This window comes from Pollicipes pollicipes, unplaced genomic scaffold, assembly GCF_011947565.3.
Source record: "Pollicipes pollicipes isolate AB1234 unplaced genomic scaffold, Ppol_2.1 Scaffold_4295;HRSCAF=5057_pilon_pilon_pilon, whole genome shotgun sequence".
Taxonomy (NCBI): Eukaryota; Metazoa; Arthropoda; class Thecostraca; order Pollicipedomorpha; family Pollicipedidae; genus Pollicipes; species Pollicipes pollicipes.
The window spans coordinates 23199252-23217691 of NW_023596461.1; the positions used below are offsets into that span (position 1 = coordinate 23199252).

The following is an 18440-nucleotide window of genomic DNA, read 5'->3' on the forward strand; positions in this document are numbered from 1 at the left end:
AGGGCATGCAGTGAACCCTCTATTTACCTTTCGCTTTCACTTTCACTGGTGGCTCACTGGTCACGCCTGAAGGTCCCCCGGCAATTAAGAGTGTCCCGCTGACCGGTCGCCCAATGGGATCCCGGCTGTGGGGAGGGAGGGTTTCGCATCCCTTCAGGGGTGCGGAGTTGCCGGTCAGCGGGCCAGCTGGCCACGTGGGCCGGCAGCACCGAGCACACCGCTAACAACTGTCTTCCACAATCTTGGTCAAAGTTTCTGGCATTTGCATGCAGCTAATCAGATGCAGTTTCTTTGAGTTGCTTGGTGTTCAAGGAAAACAGTCCCAGAGGGTCATGCTTGAACTTATCGATAGCTTTAGTGACATTTAGTGTCATTTTTCCGGCGGAAAATCCAACGGGTTGACCCCAATGAGATGTCGCGATTGGTAACTAGTTTGATGTTTTTACGTTCATATTTTATCCCACTAGGACAGATCAAACGTCATTTTTCTGGAAACAACGTTCTTCAGTTCTGCATGCGCATGTTCACGTAACAACGCAGCTTAATAGTGTACCACTTACACAAACGCGTTTCTTGTTCAGATGTACGTGTGGATATATATATATATATATATATATATATATATATATATATATATATATATATATATATTAGATGTGCTTTGAACACACGTTTTTTATGCATGACTCTGTTAACGTAATAGTGTTGGCCGCCGTGCGCCGGGTTGTGCTATACTTAGTCCAGAAATTCAGTTATTTGTCGTTGCCAAGCACAACCTCAAACCAGAATGATGTTCTGAAAAAAATTGTTTCGCTTTTAGGGTTTCTCATTATGGTCTGGTTTGAGGCCGACGAACATTTCCAAGACTACAATGTTTGAACAGAACACCGGATAGTTGAAAATAGCCAAGCTTCATTCTATGAATAGAGATGAAGCCATCCCCCAACCACAGCATTTAGGCGACATCGGAAAGGTGGCGTGAATAATTTGATAATCGGGTGATATATTTTTTTCTGAAACGTTCTTATAGCTTTGCTCTGAAGGCAAACAATCGATGCTGCATTACTTATGTTTAGGGACTTCAACGTACATTTTTTGCCAAGCAATGTTTGCGTTGCCGGCATTGACGTGCTCAAGATTGTTTAAAATAAGTTTTATATCTTGTTTCGTGCGAGCTCTTTGCCTAGGAAGTTCTGTCACCCCTTCAACTTTCGGCCTTAACAAGTATTTTGCAGAATTTTTTTAAAACATGCAAGGTTTGCTTATGAGGCCTTTGTTAATAGCTTTTTCGCACGTTCTTTTACCACAGGCACTTTACATCATGCGTATTACGCACATTTGTTGACAGAGAACTGTGTAGGAATTTGCTTCGTGCGCACGATCTTTCTCCAAATTCATTTTTGTCCTAAAAGCTTTGTCTTGGTGGTGCTTGCTAACAGGTTTCCAACGTTAGTGTTGACTGGAACAGCAGCATATGACTGGCAATCAGCGCTTGCTAGTTCACGCTATTATGACTTAATTCGAAACCACTGCAATTAAGCTGTGATTTTAACCCGGAGCTGAGCAGCAGTGCCCTACGTAAACATGTTATTGAGCATGCGGCTGTACTCATAAACGAGGCATGCCCCTTGCACCGTACCACGGCAGCGGCAGCGGGAGCCTCTCGCTGCCACCACACCGGCGACGCCGGCAGTCCACCTGTCCAGACCCGCCCTCCCACCCATTGCGCCCCGCTGTGCCTGACCTCGGCCTTTGCTTCTGCCGGCGGACCCGCTCTGTGCTCCTCGGTAGCAGGCGTGAGGGAAGTTGTCGAGATGCAGGGGGGGGGGGGGGGACGGGCAGAGGCATTTCAGGCGTTTCTTTCCATGTACCGCCGCAAGCCTGGTGCTTAATTATCTCAGTTGTTAGGGGGTTGGCTCGATCCACTAAAGCCCTCCCCAAATAACGCGATCGTTCCCTCGCCCTTGCTTGGTCACATCGTCCCTGTCCCGGCGTCCCGTTTATTATACTGGCGGCTGGCGGTCGGGGGCGTTTGGCACGTTCCCGCGCGGCTCAAAAAGGGTGGCTGCATTTACCAGACAAGTTGGCTTGGGGAGGACGCCTCGTGGACGTGTTTATGTTCGCGTGATGAATGCATCGATGAGTGAACGTTGAGCGACATCGTTTTCATTTCGTGGCTTGTGCTTTCTTGTGGCAGGATTCCTTTTAATTGCCTTGGCGTGGTTAATTTTTCTGGTGTGTTTAAAGTTCCCCATACAAGTACTCCGAGCGAGTACATGTATAGTGCATTTCCGCACTGCTATTCGACATAGCAGCTCTCATTATTATCAACCTCGGTAAACGACTTCCATAAAATCAGTTCTTTCAGTGCCCAAATCTGTGAACATGAATTATCGTCCAAGCTCAGGCCGTGGGGTACTCATCTGAGGTACCGAATATTGCCATCTTTATGGGCATCCTGCGCAACACACCGCGCTACGGTGCCCCCCGCAACGAAACGGAAAAGGTACCGGGAAAATGGTTTCGACGGGAGAGACTGCGACGACGACAAGAAACACCGCGCTAACGGCGACAGCAACAGCGACGCATAACTTCGTGCTTCAACGCATATATTAATGATTATTGTATAGGGCATGGTAACTGAAACGTGTATGTTTTGGGGACCAGTGGTTGCCGAGGGAATTTCGGACAAATATGAATATAATATATTCGGACATAGTGAAGCAACCTGAACCCGGCTCATTATTGATGATACGAAGCAGTCTGCCTGGAATTACGACGGTGTATCAGTCAGATGGAATTGGAAAAGGCTAGATCGGTGAAACCTAACTGGGGCCCATCCGGGGTGGTTAAAAAGGCCCTATCTTGTCTAGTTATATGGGTCCCATCTGGGCCGACTATATGGGTCCTCGCTGAACATACCCATTTGGGTCCCAGCTGAACGCGCCCACGTGGGTCTCAATTGGGTAGCCCAGTTGGGCCCCACGTAGGTCATAATTAAGCCTCGCGTGGGCCTTAGGCGGGCTGCCCATGGCGGGAACCCAGTTGGCCACGCTATGTGTCCCAATTGGGCAGCCCAAGTGGGCCCCATGTGGGTTCTAGTTTGGCTCCGTATGGACCTCAAGTGGGCTGCCTATGTGGGACCCCGGTGGTCGCCGATGACATTCCCAAACGGGACCGAAGTGGGCGGCCCTGATGAGGCCCAAATGACTGACTATCTTGGACCCACATGGGTCCCAGTTGGACAAACTGGCTAGGGAAGGCCCTGCGCACCAAATTTAGAGGCAATCGTCACGCCATGCAGTATCCAGCTGGCAATCGGGTATCAGTCTGCTGCTGGATTGGCTGGAAAGCGAACTAGGCAATCCAATGAACAGTGTTTTTCATTTTTTATAGAATTATGTCTAATATTTCTGTTACTTACTATGACGTGACATCGTATTCGAAAAGGTCTCCAAATGTCATTGTCGTCAGATTCGCATGTCGCTTTTGGTTCATAGTTGTCGCCAGCAATGTTTCCATCATTTTTTGGTACTTCAGAGGTGTTCGGGGCTGCCTGTGATCTGTGTTCACTGGATTGTTGCCGCTGGGTGCGTGGAGTGCGCGGAGCGAGGATTTGGAGAGAGGTGATGGTTGTCGGCTTGTCGACCTGAGAAATTGGAGACAATTCTCAAAAATAGTTCTTGAAGATTTGGAAGTGGCCAGTGAAGAAACCCGAGCCGCTGAAAGAACCTGTACACCTTCCGTTACGCTCGAAGCTTTTTCCTTGAGAGACGTTATAAGAAATTCTGCAGGACAGACTGGACAGTTTAAGTGTTGTCCAGATTGGACAATAGACAGCATTATCTTCCAATTGGTGCAAATTGTTAAAATACTGCTCTAGCTGCAGCCATAGCTAAAAGAAGTCTTGAATTTCAGTTCACGTAAAGATACATTTGGGCATCCTAACAGCTAACCAAGGGCTTCATCCATAGTTCTTGCAATCATGTCTGCTGGATCGGTGGAGTCTGATAAGATTTTCCAATGGATTCAAGACTTGACCAGCGCTGACACCAGAGAAGAAGCACTGTTGGCTCTCAGCAAAAAGCGAGAGGTAAGCATATTTTCATGATTTTCAGAAGAACCCCTTTTTAGGTAGGCATAGGTATCTTACATTATAAAAGAGCATTGTACATAAATGGTGCTCTGTAATGTAGCAAAGATTGTAAATAATTGAAACAGGTATATATTTATGTATATAGATATAATGTACACTAACCTTCAAACTTCACTGATTTCCATACAGCATGCCAGAGTGACCCTGAAAGAGATAGTGTTACTCCTGACCCATGTGTGTCCATTGCAAGATGCAGTGAACAAGTTCTTCCTCTGACAACATGGTCTCTCAAGGAAAGTGAAAAAGGGCCAGACTAGCTTAACCTAACTTACTGTTACCTAACATAGCCTAGCCTAATCTAACCTAACTTAACCTAGCCACCATCACCCTGACCAATGTGCCCACTCTGTCCCCTGAAACCCATGTTCCATTGGAGCCTGTGCCTTCATTGTGACAGTCTGATGTTTGACTGGCATCTGCTGTTAACATCATGATTATTATGTTTTGAAAATTAGGTTGTAATATATCCATATACTATTCCTATTTTATGATGATTTAAGGTGACTGATATCCTAAAAATGTGAATTATTGAACATCAATGCTGCACTATAAGTTACCATTGTTGATCATGACAGAATCCTGGGTTGTCTATCTTTTCCATACCGAGGTGCTAGTCTGCCAAAAAGTTTCCCAGTGTGCCACTGCCTACATGACAATGGTGCTATGAACCTTCTGCTCATGCAACCAAACTCAAGCCCAGCCTAATCATGCTTAATTTTTAATTTTCTCTCAGATTTACTACTAGTTTTTTCACAACTCCCTGAATATCTTTTTGTTGAAGCTGGTGGCAATTGTGCACCGAATACTGAGTACTTATTATACTACTGTGTGAGCTGAAAATTGTGCTGCAAGCTCAATACACCAGATATGTATGTTTAACATAACAGCTTAACATGTGTTTTGTGCAATCTGGCTCTGGTTTCCTGGCTTGACATCCTGGTAAGAGTAATTCCGGCTCGCCAGATGCTTCATAACACATATTTTACATTGCTCTGTAGCATCATGTTGTGTTACTCTGTGTTGCTATGACTCAGGGATGCTGATTTGTACTCTATAATGTGAAATTTCTGTTCCCCCCAATATGGATTTATGCCCCCCAAGTATTGTTGTGTCCTCTCAACTTAGCCACCCACATGAAATAAAAACTGAAATTCTGTCTTTTGTTGAGAATGAGATCTTAGATCTTGAAAATAATGTAAAAGCTATTTGGCAAAAAGCTCATTTTTCTATCATGGCTGAGGACATGTGATCAGCAGGGGTATAACTATTGTTCAGTTGGTAGGGGAGGGGAGAGCTTCAGCCCTGCTAACTTTGGCTTTAGCCCTTCCCCTCAGGTTTGGGAAGGAAGTGGGCCATATTCATGGAGAAGCACATTTGTTATGGTTTTTAGAGATTTATTTTGCCTTTTTCACTATTCATTCCCTCAACTCATTTGCAAAACTGCACCTATATCATATTTGTCATCTCATGGAATCTCCAGCCACATATGAGCCAGTAAAAAAAAGAACATGACATGGCACTGACATACCATTGGTGTCACATTGCCTAGAAGTCTTGTTCCAGAATCCCTGCCCACCATAAGGATCTCAGAAACATTTTTGATGACATAAAGCTCCCTCCAAGGTCGCCATTAAGGTCCTGCTGAGTTCACCATCAAACATGGTGGATGTTTTGGTTTTGCTGCATACAGTTGAGCAGTAAGTTGAGTTGTAAGACCATAGCTATGTAAGCTGAGCCATACAGTGCTGGGCATTGCCTTCTGTCAGAGGTTGTTGGCAAAATGGCATGCAGAACATTGCATTTATATCGTGTGTGTCGTGTTTTTTGTACAATGAACGAAATTGCAACATCTGTGTCATCAGTCTCTGCTGGTTACTGGCACTGTTGCTGCTTGTCAGGCAGTTTTAACCGGTGAAACTGGTCGGCAGAGAACTTTTTCAACAGGCTGCTGCTAACCCTACTTTGCTCATGCCTTGTGGGGGAATTATGGAGACATTTGATATGAAACAGTGCTTTATGGTATCCCCCCACAGTTTCGCCGGCGTGGTCAGTACTTGAGCCGCGCGCCCACTGAGCACGCGCCGTGCCTCGGCCAACAGGTGGTGCCTGACCTGGCGCCGATGCTGTGGCACACGGGCGCCGTGATCGCCGCACTCCTGCATGAGATTGTCAGCATCTACAGCTACATGAACCCTCCGACGCTGACCGCCAGCCAGAGCAACCGCGTCTGCAATGCGCTGGCGCTGCTGCAGTGTGTCGCCTCCCACCCGGATACGCGCTCGGCCTTTCTCGGCGTAAGTGCGCCGCGCCGCGGGCTGGATTCGGCCAAGCGACTTGGCAGCTGCAGAATGTTGAGTGTCGCAGCAGACAGATGCTGTTTTTGCGTGCGTTTCATCGCTTTTTGCGATCTTCCGTTCTCGTGCAAGGCAATCAGAGCGCGACGGCGTCGCGAATGAGCTCGGTCGAGTGTGGTGTTGGTTGATTGCTGCGCGCAGTTACATTTTGATACGCACATTTGTGTCCGCTTCCGGTCAGTGTTCAGCCGATTGATGAGAATGGCTGCTGGAACGGGCGACCGCAGGACGCAGCGCTCGTTCCCAGTCAGGTCAGCTCGGCCTTAATCTTTCGGGGGTCCCAGGTCTGCGGAGGGGTCCCAGGTCCCCGGAGGGGTCCCAGGTCCCCGGAGGGGTCCCAGGTCCCCGGAGGGGTCCCAGGTCCCCGGAGGGGTCCCAGGCCCCCGGAGGGGTGCCAGGGCCGTTCCGACTGGAAGGCGTTAAGAACGGTTGTCTTTGGTTGGGATATTTCAGGCGCAGATTCCGCAATACCTGTACCCGTTTCTGACAACCAATACCAAGACGCAGCCATTCGAGTACCTGCGGCTGACCAGTCTGGGCGTGATCGGTGCCCTGGTTAAGGTCAGTGACCTGAGGCTGGGGCTTTGACCTTGGATAGTCTCGGGCAGCAGCAGCCGCTCGGCTGTCGTCCTTTTTTGCAGAGACAGGACAGTAGCATTTGCTGCCTTCTGATCACATGGGTTACGATTGAAGAGAACGGTAAGTCACACAGTGCCCCACGGAGAACGCTGTCATCCCTTCAAATCGCTTCGCTGTGCTGCACTGTGAACATTCCGTGTCATTGACTCACTAGGGCCGCTTGTCTTAAAAGCGTCAGCTTTCTTAACATTGTGGTGAATAAGGCTGGATACTGTCTCCTTGCAAATTGCCTTTTAGTGAAGTCCATGCGACCTTTTAAAAAAGTTTTGAAGTGCACTTAGAAAACGGATCTCAAGCACTCGTTAATTAGCTGCTTGGGAAGCTCTCGATATGGTGATATTGCAAAATATCCCGTGACGGTCTCACAGGTGCTGGCATGTGGTAACAAAACTTGACTGGAAGTTTCGTGCATTGCACTGTCAGCATCGCAAATTCAGCGCCCTGGGTGGCAAACTGATTTTGTGCACCATTTTAGAGCCGGAACTGTCCATGACCATCAGAACCTAACAATGTCATGTGCCGATAGAGGTTGAACCGGGGAGGAAAGCAACGGAGCCGAATAATTGTGCTGTATAAAGTAATGATACTTCCATTATTTATCAACAAAAAATAGCGGGCTGGTGTCCAGTCCAGTGTGCACTGTTAACCCAGCGTGTATACGGATGCTCGATGCGAGATGTCCACCTTCACACTCCCATGGATGTAACACTTCTGTACTCGGTGACGTTGAACTTTGTAGTGTGATAAAATTGTGGGTTCAGTATCCTGCCCAGGACTTTATACCTAAAGATTTAATAGCATGGCTGACCAATCTCACCACCCATCATCATGCACGGAAGAGGCAGCCAGTGCACATTCTGCATTTTATTGCAGCATGGCATGAAAAGTGATGCTTGTTATTACATAATACTTGATATTATATAAGGGCGGATGCGCTCAGCGCATTGATTTGTGAGAAAGTTTGTCGGGGGCGGTGAGAATGGCGTGCCGTCAGACGCACGGTAGCTTTTCGTGACAACTCTGATGTGCGCCGCGCAGACCGATGAGCAGGAGGTGATCAATTTCCTGCTGACCACCGAGATCATCCCGCTGTGTCTGAGGATAATGGAGTACGGAACAGAGCTCAGCAAGACCGTCGCCACGTTCATCCTGCAAAAGATCCTTTTAGATGAGACCGGTAAGTATTCTGGCCCTGTTACCACGTTTAGCGTAAGCCAGCACGCGCATTTCAGACTGATAAGCTGCGAATTTGCCAACCTTGTGGTGACACCACAGCTCTGCGAGGAGGTGCCTGGTGCATGGTGGAGGGAGTGACATGGGCGTATAGATGTTTCATAGGGTACGGTAAAGGAGTATCATGAGCGTGTCACACGACTCGAACATTTTTCGCCATTTTATGTCGCAATGATGGTGGATTAACTCATTGTCACACTTTGCATCCACGTGCCTTTCCCGGCTCAAACACAGCTGAGTGGCCCGCGAGTACGAGAAGAGGCTAGACCTCACCTCACCTCACCTCGCCTCACGCCGTCGCCGTCAGGCCTCGCGCACATCTGTCAGACGTACGACCGCTTCTCCCACGTGGCCATCACTCTCGGCAACATGGTCATCAACCTGGAGAAGGAGAAGTCGGCACGCCTGCTGAAGCATGTCATCCGCTGCTACCTGCGTCTCTCCGACAACGCCAGGTGAGCGAGCGACGGGAGCGCGCGCGCGGAGGGGGGGGGGGGGAGACGGGGCGAACTAGGCGCCCGACTCTGGGACTTTGCCATCCCCGACTCTGCGGCTCCGTGCCCGTCATAGTGGCTGGGTGTCGATGTGCGTGTGAACGGTGCGTTGCGTCGCCAAGGCCTGGTCGTCAAGAGCGGCCATTCGCTCCAGCTCTCTGAACTTTGAATCAGTCGTGTGCGGCGCGCTGTTGCGGTGCATTGTGAAGCGCCGTACAGCGGAGGGGCGGCGGATGAGGGCCGCGTGCCTTGCGGCGGGGGCAGCTCGGGTGTGATCTCGTGTCGAGTGACGTGGGCGCTATGTGACCATTGCAGTCGGCGCGCCCTAAAGCTTAAACCGTTATCATTATCGTGTCGAATGGCGGACGCGATGTGTTCAGCTGTCTTTTCGCGTGTTTTTCATCGCGTTCGATGCCGACCTGGGGTGCCCAATGACCCCGATCAGAACAAGGAGGCCTCACCGCGAGTGGCCGTGTCCAGGCCCTGTAAGGGCTTTCGATAGCCAGCTCATGTTTGTCCAATAGGTTGGGGTCAACATGGGATAGTTCGGACCATTTGTGACGCGTGACGCACGCCCATACCGCCCCTGGGACGCCGGCGTGACCCGTCACGGTCGCCGGCAGGGCGCGCGTGGCGCTGCGCTCCTGCCTGCCGGACCAGCTGAAGAGCGACACGTTCGACGCGTGCCTGGACGACAAGTCTGTGCGCCACTGGCTCAACATGCTGCTCAAGAACCTGGAGGAGTCAGCCGGCGACGTGGCGCGCCTGCCGGCCGGCGCCGCGCTGAAGGCGGCGCAGTAGACGGCGCGCGACCGCCACCAGGCGGCGCCACCGCCACGTCCCCCGCCCCCCCCCCGCCCCCCCGACGTCGGGGTGGCGCGAACGCTGTGCATCTGGTGCGGTTGGCGAAGCGGTCAGCGATGTCGGTGCCCGTGCGGTGCGGTGAGGAGAGAGCAGCGTGTGCAGGGACCTCAGGACCGGGGGGCCGATACCGGTGACACTCAATGGCCCCTGTCCAATGGGCGCGTGTCTTGCTCTGCGTTTCAAGTTCAGCGTGCTGAGAACCGCGGTGTAGCGCCGTCGCGTCGCGCAGGCCGGTGACCACACGTCAAGACTGGTTGGTCACAGCTCGATGGCGACGACTCGCATGTGTGCAGTGGTGCCAGAACGTGCTTGCCACGTCGTCAGCGTTGTTGGTGGAATGCCGCCAACCTTTTCCGGACTCTGGACGTTCTGCGAGTTTGCGACCATGCCTGCGTGTTGCATCCGCCTTGCTTAGGACAGTTGGCGATTTGCTGAATCTTGTTGCCAACGTGTGCGTCATCTGTCCGCTTGCCAAGATCCGTTTGCTCTCCTTGCATTGGCATTACCCTGTCTGCAGTAGGCTAAGGACAGCTCTCATCAAAATGCACTTCATGTGTGCACTAAGTTTGGCATATTCGGGACCTTCCATAACATGCCGTGGACGGCCTATCAGGTCCATCTTTTGCCTGCCGTGTTTCGATTCATATCTGACCCGGTCGCTCCACCGCTGCGCCTTTCTGTCTGCCTCTCCGTCTGCCCTCCGCCGGGAGTTCGCCTCCATGTGCCCATCCCTCAGCGTCCGCTGTCGTGCCGCCGTGATGATCGTCTGCACTGTCCGCTCTGTTCGCCGGGTCGCTGCTGCCATTGCGGCCGATCAGTGAAATGGGCTCGACAGTGAGACGTTGGGCACGTTTTGATTGCAGGGAAATGTCTGTTCGCGAACGAGGAGGAATGCCATCTGTGAATGCCGGTATCACTTACGTGGTTTCGTGCGTTCGTTTATGTACATGATAGCACTATGAGACGGGGACCTAAGTTGGTACTAAACCCGAAATGCATGAAAACTACGCTAAAAGGAAGCGAACGCAATCTTTTGTGTTCGGGTGTATCAAAATAGACGATAAATTTTGTTAGTAAAAGCTCCCGGCTCTTCCTTGACATGCTATTTCGGTAGACCTGATAACATTCTTTGGGATAGCGTTCCGTTTATCCTGGTTGTTATGTCATGCATTTCAGATTTCGTACCAATTAGGTCCAACACTGGCGTGTGAAGTGCTGGGCGTGCTTATCTATACCGGCAGTGGTGTGATGAAGTGCGATGAGGTTGGCAGTGTTTGTACGCAGTGTCCGTTGGCAGTTTGCGTAGTTAACGAGAGCTCAGAAGAGGAGTTCCCTGGGCCACTCCAGGTCCGGGCGGCCAGCAGATGGGTTATTTATCAGGTGATTGGGCTGCCCGGAACGCCCTGCGTTGTCCTCTTTCTACAGCTGCTGGTAGTCGCCAGCGCGAGCCGGTTCGTGCAGCGTCTTGTTCGGCGGACCGCGCGCCGCCCGGCCGGTCTCCGCTGAAACGGCAGACAGATGGCGAGATTCTGAAGGTGCGCTGGCGCACTCGCGTGTCGCTCCGATCCGCCGGGCGCAGCTCCTTGGTGCATGGATCGGTCGCCTCATGAAGCATGTCGCCGCCGTGTGGCGTTGAGGCAGGGGGCTGGAGCGAATCCAGATCGGCCCCCGTCGCGATTGTTCAGGCGCGGCACGCCAGGCCTCCATTCAGTTTGTGGCGGCAGTGTAGTGCAGTGTCGCGCCTGTCGTGACTTGGTGACGTCAGATGTTCAGGGCCGTCGGTCACGCATTTTGGGACAGACCGCCGACAAATGTACATGATATGGTCGGGCTTCTTGTGCCCGGCAAGTGACTTGGAGATGATTACGTGGGTGGATTTTTTGCTAAAATAAATGGACCGCTGTTCGTCTTGACGTTGCTGTTGCCGGTGGCATCTGCGACACCGAACGGCCGGTGTGGTCCTTCATGTGGGACTGCGGCCATGTCCGTTGGGGCGACTGGTCCGTTCACTGGAAGCCTTGTCGCCAACCCCCAATCGTCGCTGTCGGCTGGTGATTGGGTGTGGATCGGATGGGATGATGGGTGTGATGGGTCTTCTACTAGAGCGCCTTCTTGAAGTCAAATATGTTGGGATCATGCTACTTTCCAGTGAGGGGAGCGTAGTTCAAGGTCATTTCGCTAACAAGCCCGTGCCGGTCGCGATTCCTCGGACAGACGTGAAATAGACCAAGGGTACGCAACATTTTGGCAATGCTTTTAAATGTATAATTTAGAAGCGCGTACCAAAGGTGCCTATTTACAAAATCAGGTTGCTAAGTGGCTGGTCCAACAGCTGGACTGGAAGGGTCGGCGCAGCGGGTGGGACAGGGGAGCGGTTGTCCCCCTGCCGGCAGACAGGGCGGGGGGCTGGAGTATATTTCACCCCAAGTAATAGGGGGCTCCTTTTTCCCAACTCAAGGCAGATTTTAAGTACCCGTAGAGAGTCAAAACTTAATGTCCGACAAGTAAACGTCGCACTCGTTCGAATTCAGTATCGAGTTCGGATTTCCAAAAGCAGCCTCCCAAGAGCAAACCCAACGAGATAATCACGAATTTGCAATGCTTTCTTCGCACTTAACCACTTAATCTCAATAAGTCACTTAATTCAACCTCTACAGGCCAACGCTTGGTCAAAACTCGTGTGCCCTACTATTTATTTGCTTATCAAAGCAATGTTTAAAAAAGGCCGTCATTCTTATTGTTGTGACGTCTCGTCACATCCACAAAAACCCAAAGTCAAAGGTCAAGGTCACGTGAAAGGAAACCCCTGCCTTTTATTTGTTGGCCAGGTAAAGGGAACAACTTGGGTATCATAGTGGCGTCGTGACGTCCACTTTCCGTGCGTCATCAAGAAATATGAATGCCAAAGATCAAGTTCACACGAAAGTGGAAACCGAGTATTTTCTTGTTTATTCTTAAAATGGAATTATGCGTGGTCAAAGTTTTTTTAGAAATTGACCTCTTTACCTGGTTTAGGTAAATGACATTGACGGATCAAAACCTCAAATTTGCATATCATGCCAAATTTGCCAATGCCAATGCATGATGGAAATTTGGTGTTGCTGCGAGCGTTCGGCGGATGCCCTCCTTCTGGAAATGTATTTTCCCCGTTCGTGTCAATGGACCTGCATTGCGAGCCTGCTGTGCTCCTAGCGTACACTGCTCCGTGCTGCTGTGCCTCTGAGGGGAAGGCGACCATCTCCCGATTCAGTTCAAACGTTTGGTGAGTGAAACACCCGTCATGTCAGTGTCCTTCGCTGTGCAGATTGATCGTAACAGTGTTTCTACTTACAAGTTGCAAGCCAGGTAAACAAGTTCCTCCTTGCTCAGTAAGAAAGAACAGCCTCATAAGTGTTTAAAGGAGTAAATCGAAAGGAGCTCAAAACTTAAAAAGGACCAATCCTGTTTGCCCGAGAGCGTCAATCGCTTTATAGAATCGACTACTGAAACTAATTAAATCTAGACAGCTTTGAGTCTGCACGCTTGCGATATTGGGATACCGATAAGGACCATGGGATCCTTGCATACCGATAAGGTGACTTCAGTTTTCATCAAATGAAACGGTGTTGGTCGCAGGAGGTGCACCAGACGTCGGGCGTTGGGCGTGCAAAAACGACCGCTGTGAAACAATTCTTTCGAAAGTCCTTAAAAATCAGCTCGTATTGTCCCAAAATAAGACTGGAACGTATATTTCAGGTGTAGAATTGGAGGTTGGCCCGAGGATGTCAATGCCTCTCGCCGGGTGCCGGGTACCCCGGCCGGATGCGGCTCCCTCAGACCACTGGCCGGGCGCAGCTTAAAAGGACTGGATGATGTTTGGCTGTTTGCCATGTACGCGCAGCAACCCAAATTCTCTCCTTCGATTTGGAGGGATTCGAACCTGGGTCTTCTGGTGAGGAGTTCACTGATATACCAACCGAGCCAACCGAAGAGGAACACTTATTTCTGCACTTTAAGGGGGGCCGTGCTGTGGTCGCCGATGATGGGTGTCGCTGGCCGGCTTTACAGCCCAAGTGTCCACCGTCGCCACGACAGGCATCGCTAGGGGCGTGCTCTATTGAGCGCCACGCCAGGGGGCTTGCCAACGGCGATCGCATGAAGACCGCGGCCAGTGTCTGGAGTTGCCGTGCGGCGCGGACGTCTGGCCAGCGGCGTGTTTGACCGGCAGCCAAGCTCGCGTGTCTAACGCGCCTCCATCGGCCACGGCCGGGTACAGGTGGAGCCTCGCGTGTCTAACGCGGCTCCACCGGCCACGGCCGGCGACAGGTGGAGCCTCGCGTGTCTAACGCGGCTCCACCGGCCACGCCCGGCGACAGGTGGAGCCTCGTGTGTCTAACGCGGCTCCACCGGCTACGCCCGGTGACAGGTGGAGCCTCGCGTGTCTAACGCGGCTCCATCGGTTACGCCCGGTGACAGGTGGAGCCTCGCGTGTCTAACGCGGTTTCACCGGCCACGGCCGGATACATGTGGAGCTGCGAACGAACGCGAGGTATGCGATCTATGAGTACCCGTGTGTGAACGTTATGCTATTTCTTACCGCAGAACAAAAACCATTTTGCTGGTACACCCTTTAAAAGGGAGTGCGCCACGTCCGAGTGAGGATTTGAACTTAACTAGCCATCTTGAAGACATTTCGGTGCAGTTCACAGCCCTGCTCTTTTTATGACCTGAACTCCCCTAGTTCTTGATCTACAGACCCATGAAAATGGGGGGAATATTTTACAGTCACTTAGACGTTTACGACGTCATAATAACGATATTCAAATCTCTCATTCCATTAGTTGTGTGACGATCAAGACCAATAAATATATAACTGAAGACCCAAGCCTTCCTAGTTTCTGAGCTACGCGCCCCTGAAAAGTAGGAAAGGTATATCGGGGAGAGTATTTTAAAGTCACCTTGGCATGGATGGCGTCATAATAGCGTCATTCAGGTCTTGCCATTCCATATGCTATGCGGTGATCAAGGTCAAGCGAACTATAATTATCGGGGCGTTCATATCTGACGTTCGTGAGCGCGATTTCCAGATATAACGGCCGTCAATTAGCTCTCAATCAACGTTGTGCAAGGTACGATGACGTAATCAAACCATGACGCATTGAGGAGCATATTTACTAAGCAGAGGACTGTGCTGTCTAGAGCGGTACTTTCCATTAATATGCCGATAGTTATAAGTGAGCTTGTTTTATGTACATGATGCCTGTTTCAATATATTCACTACGTTGTCTTCTTGTATTCACGTTCTGCGTTAGTGCGCCGTTCCCAAAGGGAATGTTTCGAACTTGAAGATATTCGAGCAAGCGTCCGATACGATGAAACAAGCCAACTGATAACTATTCGTACGCTATTACATGCTCCACACCAACACAATATCTCTGTTTGGCAAATATGGTCCTTGATACGTCGTTGTTTCATTACGTCTTCGCATCTTACACAACACTGATTGTGGGCCAATTGACGGCAGTTGTACCTGGAAATATTGCCCACGGACGCCAGATATGAACGACTGCACCATCATATCGTACTTGGTCTTGACCGTGACATAGTTCATGGAATGACAGGATTTAAACGGTGTTATTGTGACGTCAACAACGCTAGTGTGACCTTGTAATAGCGTACCCTAGAAAGCCTCTTCATCTTTGCGGCGTGTAGCTCACAAACTAGAAGGATTAAATCTTGAGAAAGTCCGTGCTGTGAACCACACCGAACGATCTTCAAGATGGCTATTTGAGTTCAAATTTCCCTAGAAATGTGGAACACTGCCTTCACCTTTGGCTCTAGTGGTTCTGGAACTCGTGGTTGAAATACACAACGGGCTTTCTAATGACGCTCAATTTATACAAATTCGCTCGATGCGGCGACAATGCAGAGCTACCTTCTCATTTGACCTTGAAAGCTTGTTCTTTTTCAATTCTATTTTACTACAAACGACAATTAGCTTACGTAAAGCCTACCATTTCGAGCTTCCGGGCTGGAATTTATTTCTGGCTTTCAGGCGGGGCTCCATTTAAAGACATCAGTGCTATACAGCGGCCGTGCAGCGTGCTTCCTTTGGTCAATTGACCTCTGGAGGTCAATCTGTTTGAGGTATAGCAGAATGGGCCTGCTTTGGACAATGGGCATGGGCGTAGGAACAGGGGGGCCAGGGGGTCACGCCCCCTCCCCACTTTTCAAGGTGGGGAGCCAGCAAAGTCAACTGCCACCCCCTCACACTTTTTAAATTAAGGTTGCATTTGGCTTACTTTTGCACCGCAATAAACATGCATGCCGATTTACGTAGTTTACCAGCCATCTCTCTTAAAATGTGTCATTTTTTTCGCTTGCTCATGGCCATTGCTTAGTGTTATAGCCGCAAGGCCCACGCCGCACGACCCACGCTGCACGGCCCACGCCGCACGGCCTGGAGACTGCAACGCCGGGCGTCGAGGCTGTTGGGCTGTTATTGCTATGACTTGCGAGCATGCATGCTCAGCATCATATTACGTAGTTTTCTTATCATTTATCAGCTCTGACAGGATCTTGAGCATTGTAAGACGAACATGGATTAGCCATGTTAACACAAGGAACCCCATTTCATCTACAATGTACAGTCAGGGAGAACTCAATATCTCTGAAGAACACACAAAAAAACATGGAACTGGAATCTGTGTGACAATATCGGACTACCTGCGGTGATCAGGGATTTTCTTACGTCAATGAGGGTTCCTGTGCTGATCTGGGGCTAACTGCGCGGGTCAAAAGGCCTCCCGTGTCAGGGATGGGAGCACCGTGATATGATATACCCTGCTAATGCCCTCCGGATCGACCAGGAGATCCCGCCCCGTGCCACTAGAATAAAAGCCAGAAGACTCTTCGCGATGGGACGGAATGGTCCTTCAGCACTTGACCGAAAGCAGTAATGCACACCTGATGTTCTGCTCAAGAGGTCCTTTGCCTGAAAAGAAATAAGGGGTCTTATCATTGTTGAGTAGAGTGGGGGTCTCATTATTGTTGAATAGGGTGGGTCAAAATGAATTTTAAAATTCAGCAAGGTCATGTCATGTGTGCCTGAGAGCGTTTATTTATTTCAGAATGGATTGGTGAAACAAATCACATTAAAAGGTCTTAACATGCCTGCCCAAAACCTCGAGAGCAAGGATAAGGATAGCATGGGCTACAGCTTCCGTAAAACCGAACCGCTTCAGCCACTGCAAGTGCCACCAGACGGCGGGCGCCGTGTTAATTTGTCGTCTGGATAGATAAATAGCTTCGAAAACACAAAAAATAGAGATTTTACCTTAACTCTTCCAGTTCAAGCCCCAGATTCCAGCCCCGCTTCACGGTGCTTTAATGGCGAATCCGTTCTTTTCATCGGTCTAAAAATTGCATGCGTGAAATATGCGCTCATGCTGCCTTCTAAATGTAAGATGTAATGTCATGAACCGTCCAAGGAGATACTCTTCAGAAGCGTTATCACTTTCGTCCACCCGTTGGCCACAACTTAATATTAGCTGCCAGGGTGACGCTGCGCGGCCAACGGAGACTGCAACGCCTGGGGTCGAGGCTTGTGTTTCTAAAATTTTCGACTGCGGTAGTTCAAAATTACGTCACACAGCTTGCATCACTAGTCGGTTTAAGTGTTCAAAGGTAATCATTTCAGCAGCGTCATCGTCTACGTCCACCGGTGGGACGAAGTTAGAAGGCTAAACGAAGAAGAAGGCTAAATGTTGGCTGCTGGGCTGACGTTCCGCGGACTATGGAGGCTGCAACGCCTGGCGTCGAGGTTTTTGTTGCTAAGATTTGCGAGCGAGCATGTTAAAAAACACGGTACATAAATTGTATCACTAATCGATTCTGACTGAATGGTGGACATTCTCAGGCAAACATGGCTTGGCCATGTTAATGCATACTGTTCGTTGCATCGTAGCCTCGACATCGTGGTTGTAGTTCATGGGCGCACCGCGAGTGGCGCCACTGTCGGGCGTTACAAGAGAGTCGGCCCGGAGCCGCCGTGCCGTGCGTTTGCTTGTTCATACTTCGTAACTGGAACTCACGTTAAAATCAATAAACAGTTTGGAGACACAACGTTGTTGACCAATCGACCTGCAATCAACTTTTCATCTTCAAATTTGGATCATACATATCGATCTACAATCTTCCCTTGCGATGTCCTCAATGTCTTTTAGAACCCAGATAAAACATTTTGACAAAGCTTCTGAATTCTATCGGTTTAGAGAGTCAACTAACCATTGTAAATTAAGAGCGCCGGTGATTTATTCCATGCAGTCGTTCAACGCCTGATTTCTGCAATTTATTGACCTCAAAATACAAACAAAATTGAGCTCACGGCAGCTCCTGGTTTCTGTTCTGGTTACAAGGTAAAAATAGCAGTAAAACGAAGAAAACTGTGCCACTTGTTAACAAGTAAGCTATATCCATGGATTTGGGGGGGGGGGGGTTGCCATAAAATGGGCTGTTGTCAACCTTGTGTTCTTCCTTGGCAAGGCTCTGGCTGCGCCCCTGCCTAAACACAAAAGCAGATCAAGTCATATACGTCGCATGATGAGCAATGAAGTGTCTGTTGGGCCAATTCACTCCTAAACATACAGCTTCCCGGAGGTTATTTTTCTGCGGTGGTGTGGTGTGAGGGAAGATAGTTTGGAAAAAGATACTGTTGCAGGT

The 18440-nt window shown here is 50.0% G+C and overlaps 2 protein-coding genes across 2 annotated transcripts in view; both read left to right on the forward strand.

Annotated features, from left to right (window-relative positions):
• The window catches only part of LOC119096345 (putative signal peptidase complex subunit 2), a gene marked incomplete in the record, with an annotated part of 123891 nt that overhangs the window by 53211 nt on the left and 52240 nt on the right, over positions 1–18440 (forward strand).
• On the forward strand, positions 3563–9687 carry LOC119096343 (CCR4-NOT transcription complex subunit 9). Its single transcript, XM_037219190.1, has 6 exons — positions 3563–4093; positions 6256–6450; positions 6964–7071; positions 8188–8326; positions 8690–8837; positions 9500–9687. Exons 1-6 carry the CDS (start codon positions 3986–3988, stop codon positions 9675–9677), a joined length of 876 nt encoding a protein of 291 aa, XP_037075085.1. The 5' UTR covers positions 3563–3985; the 3' UTR covers positions 9678–9687.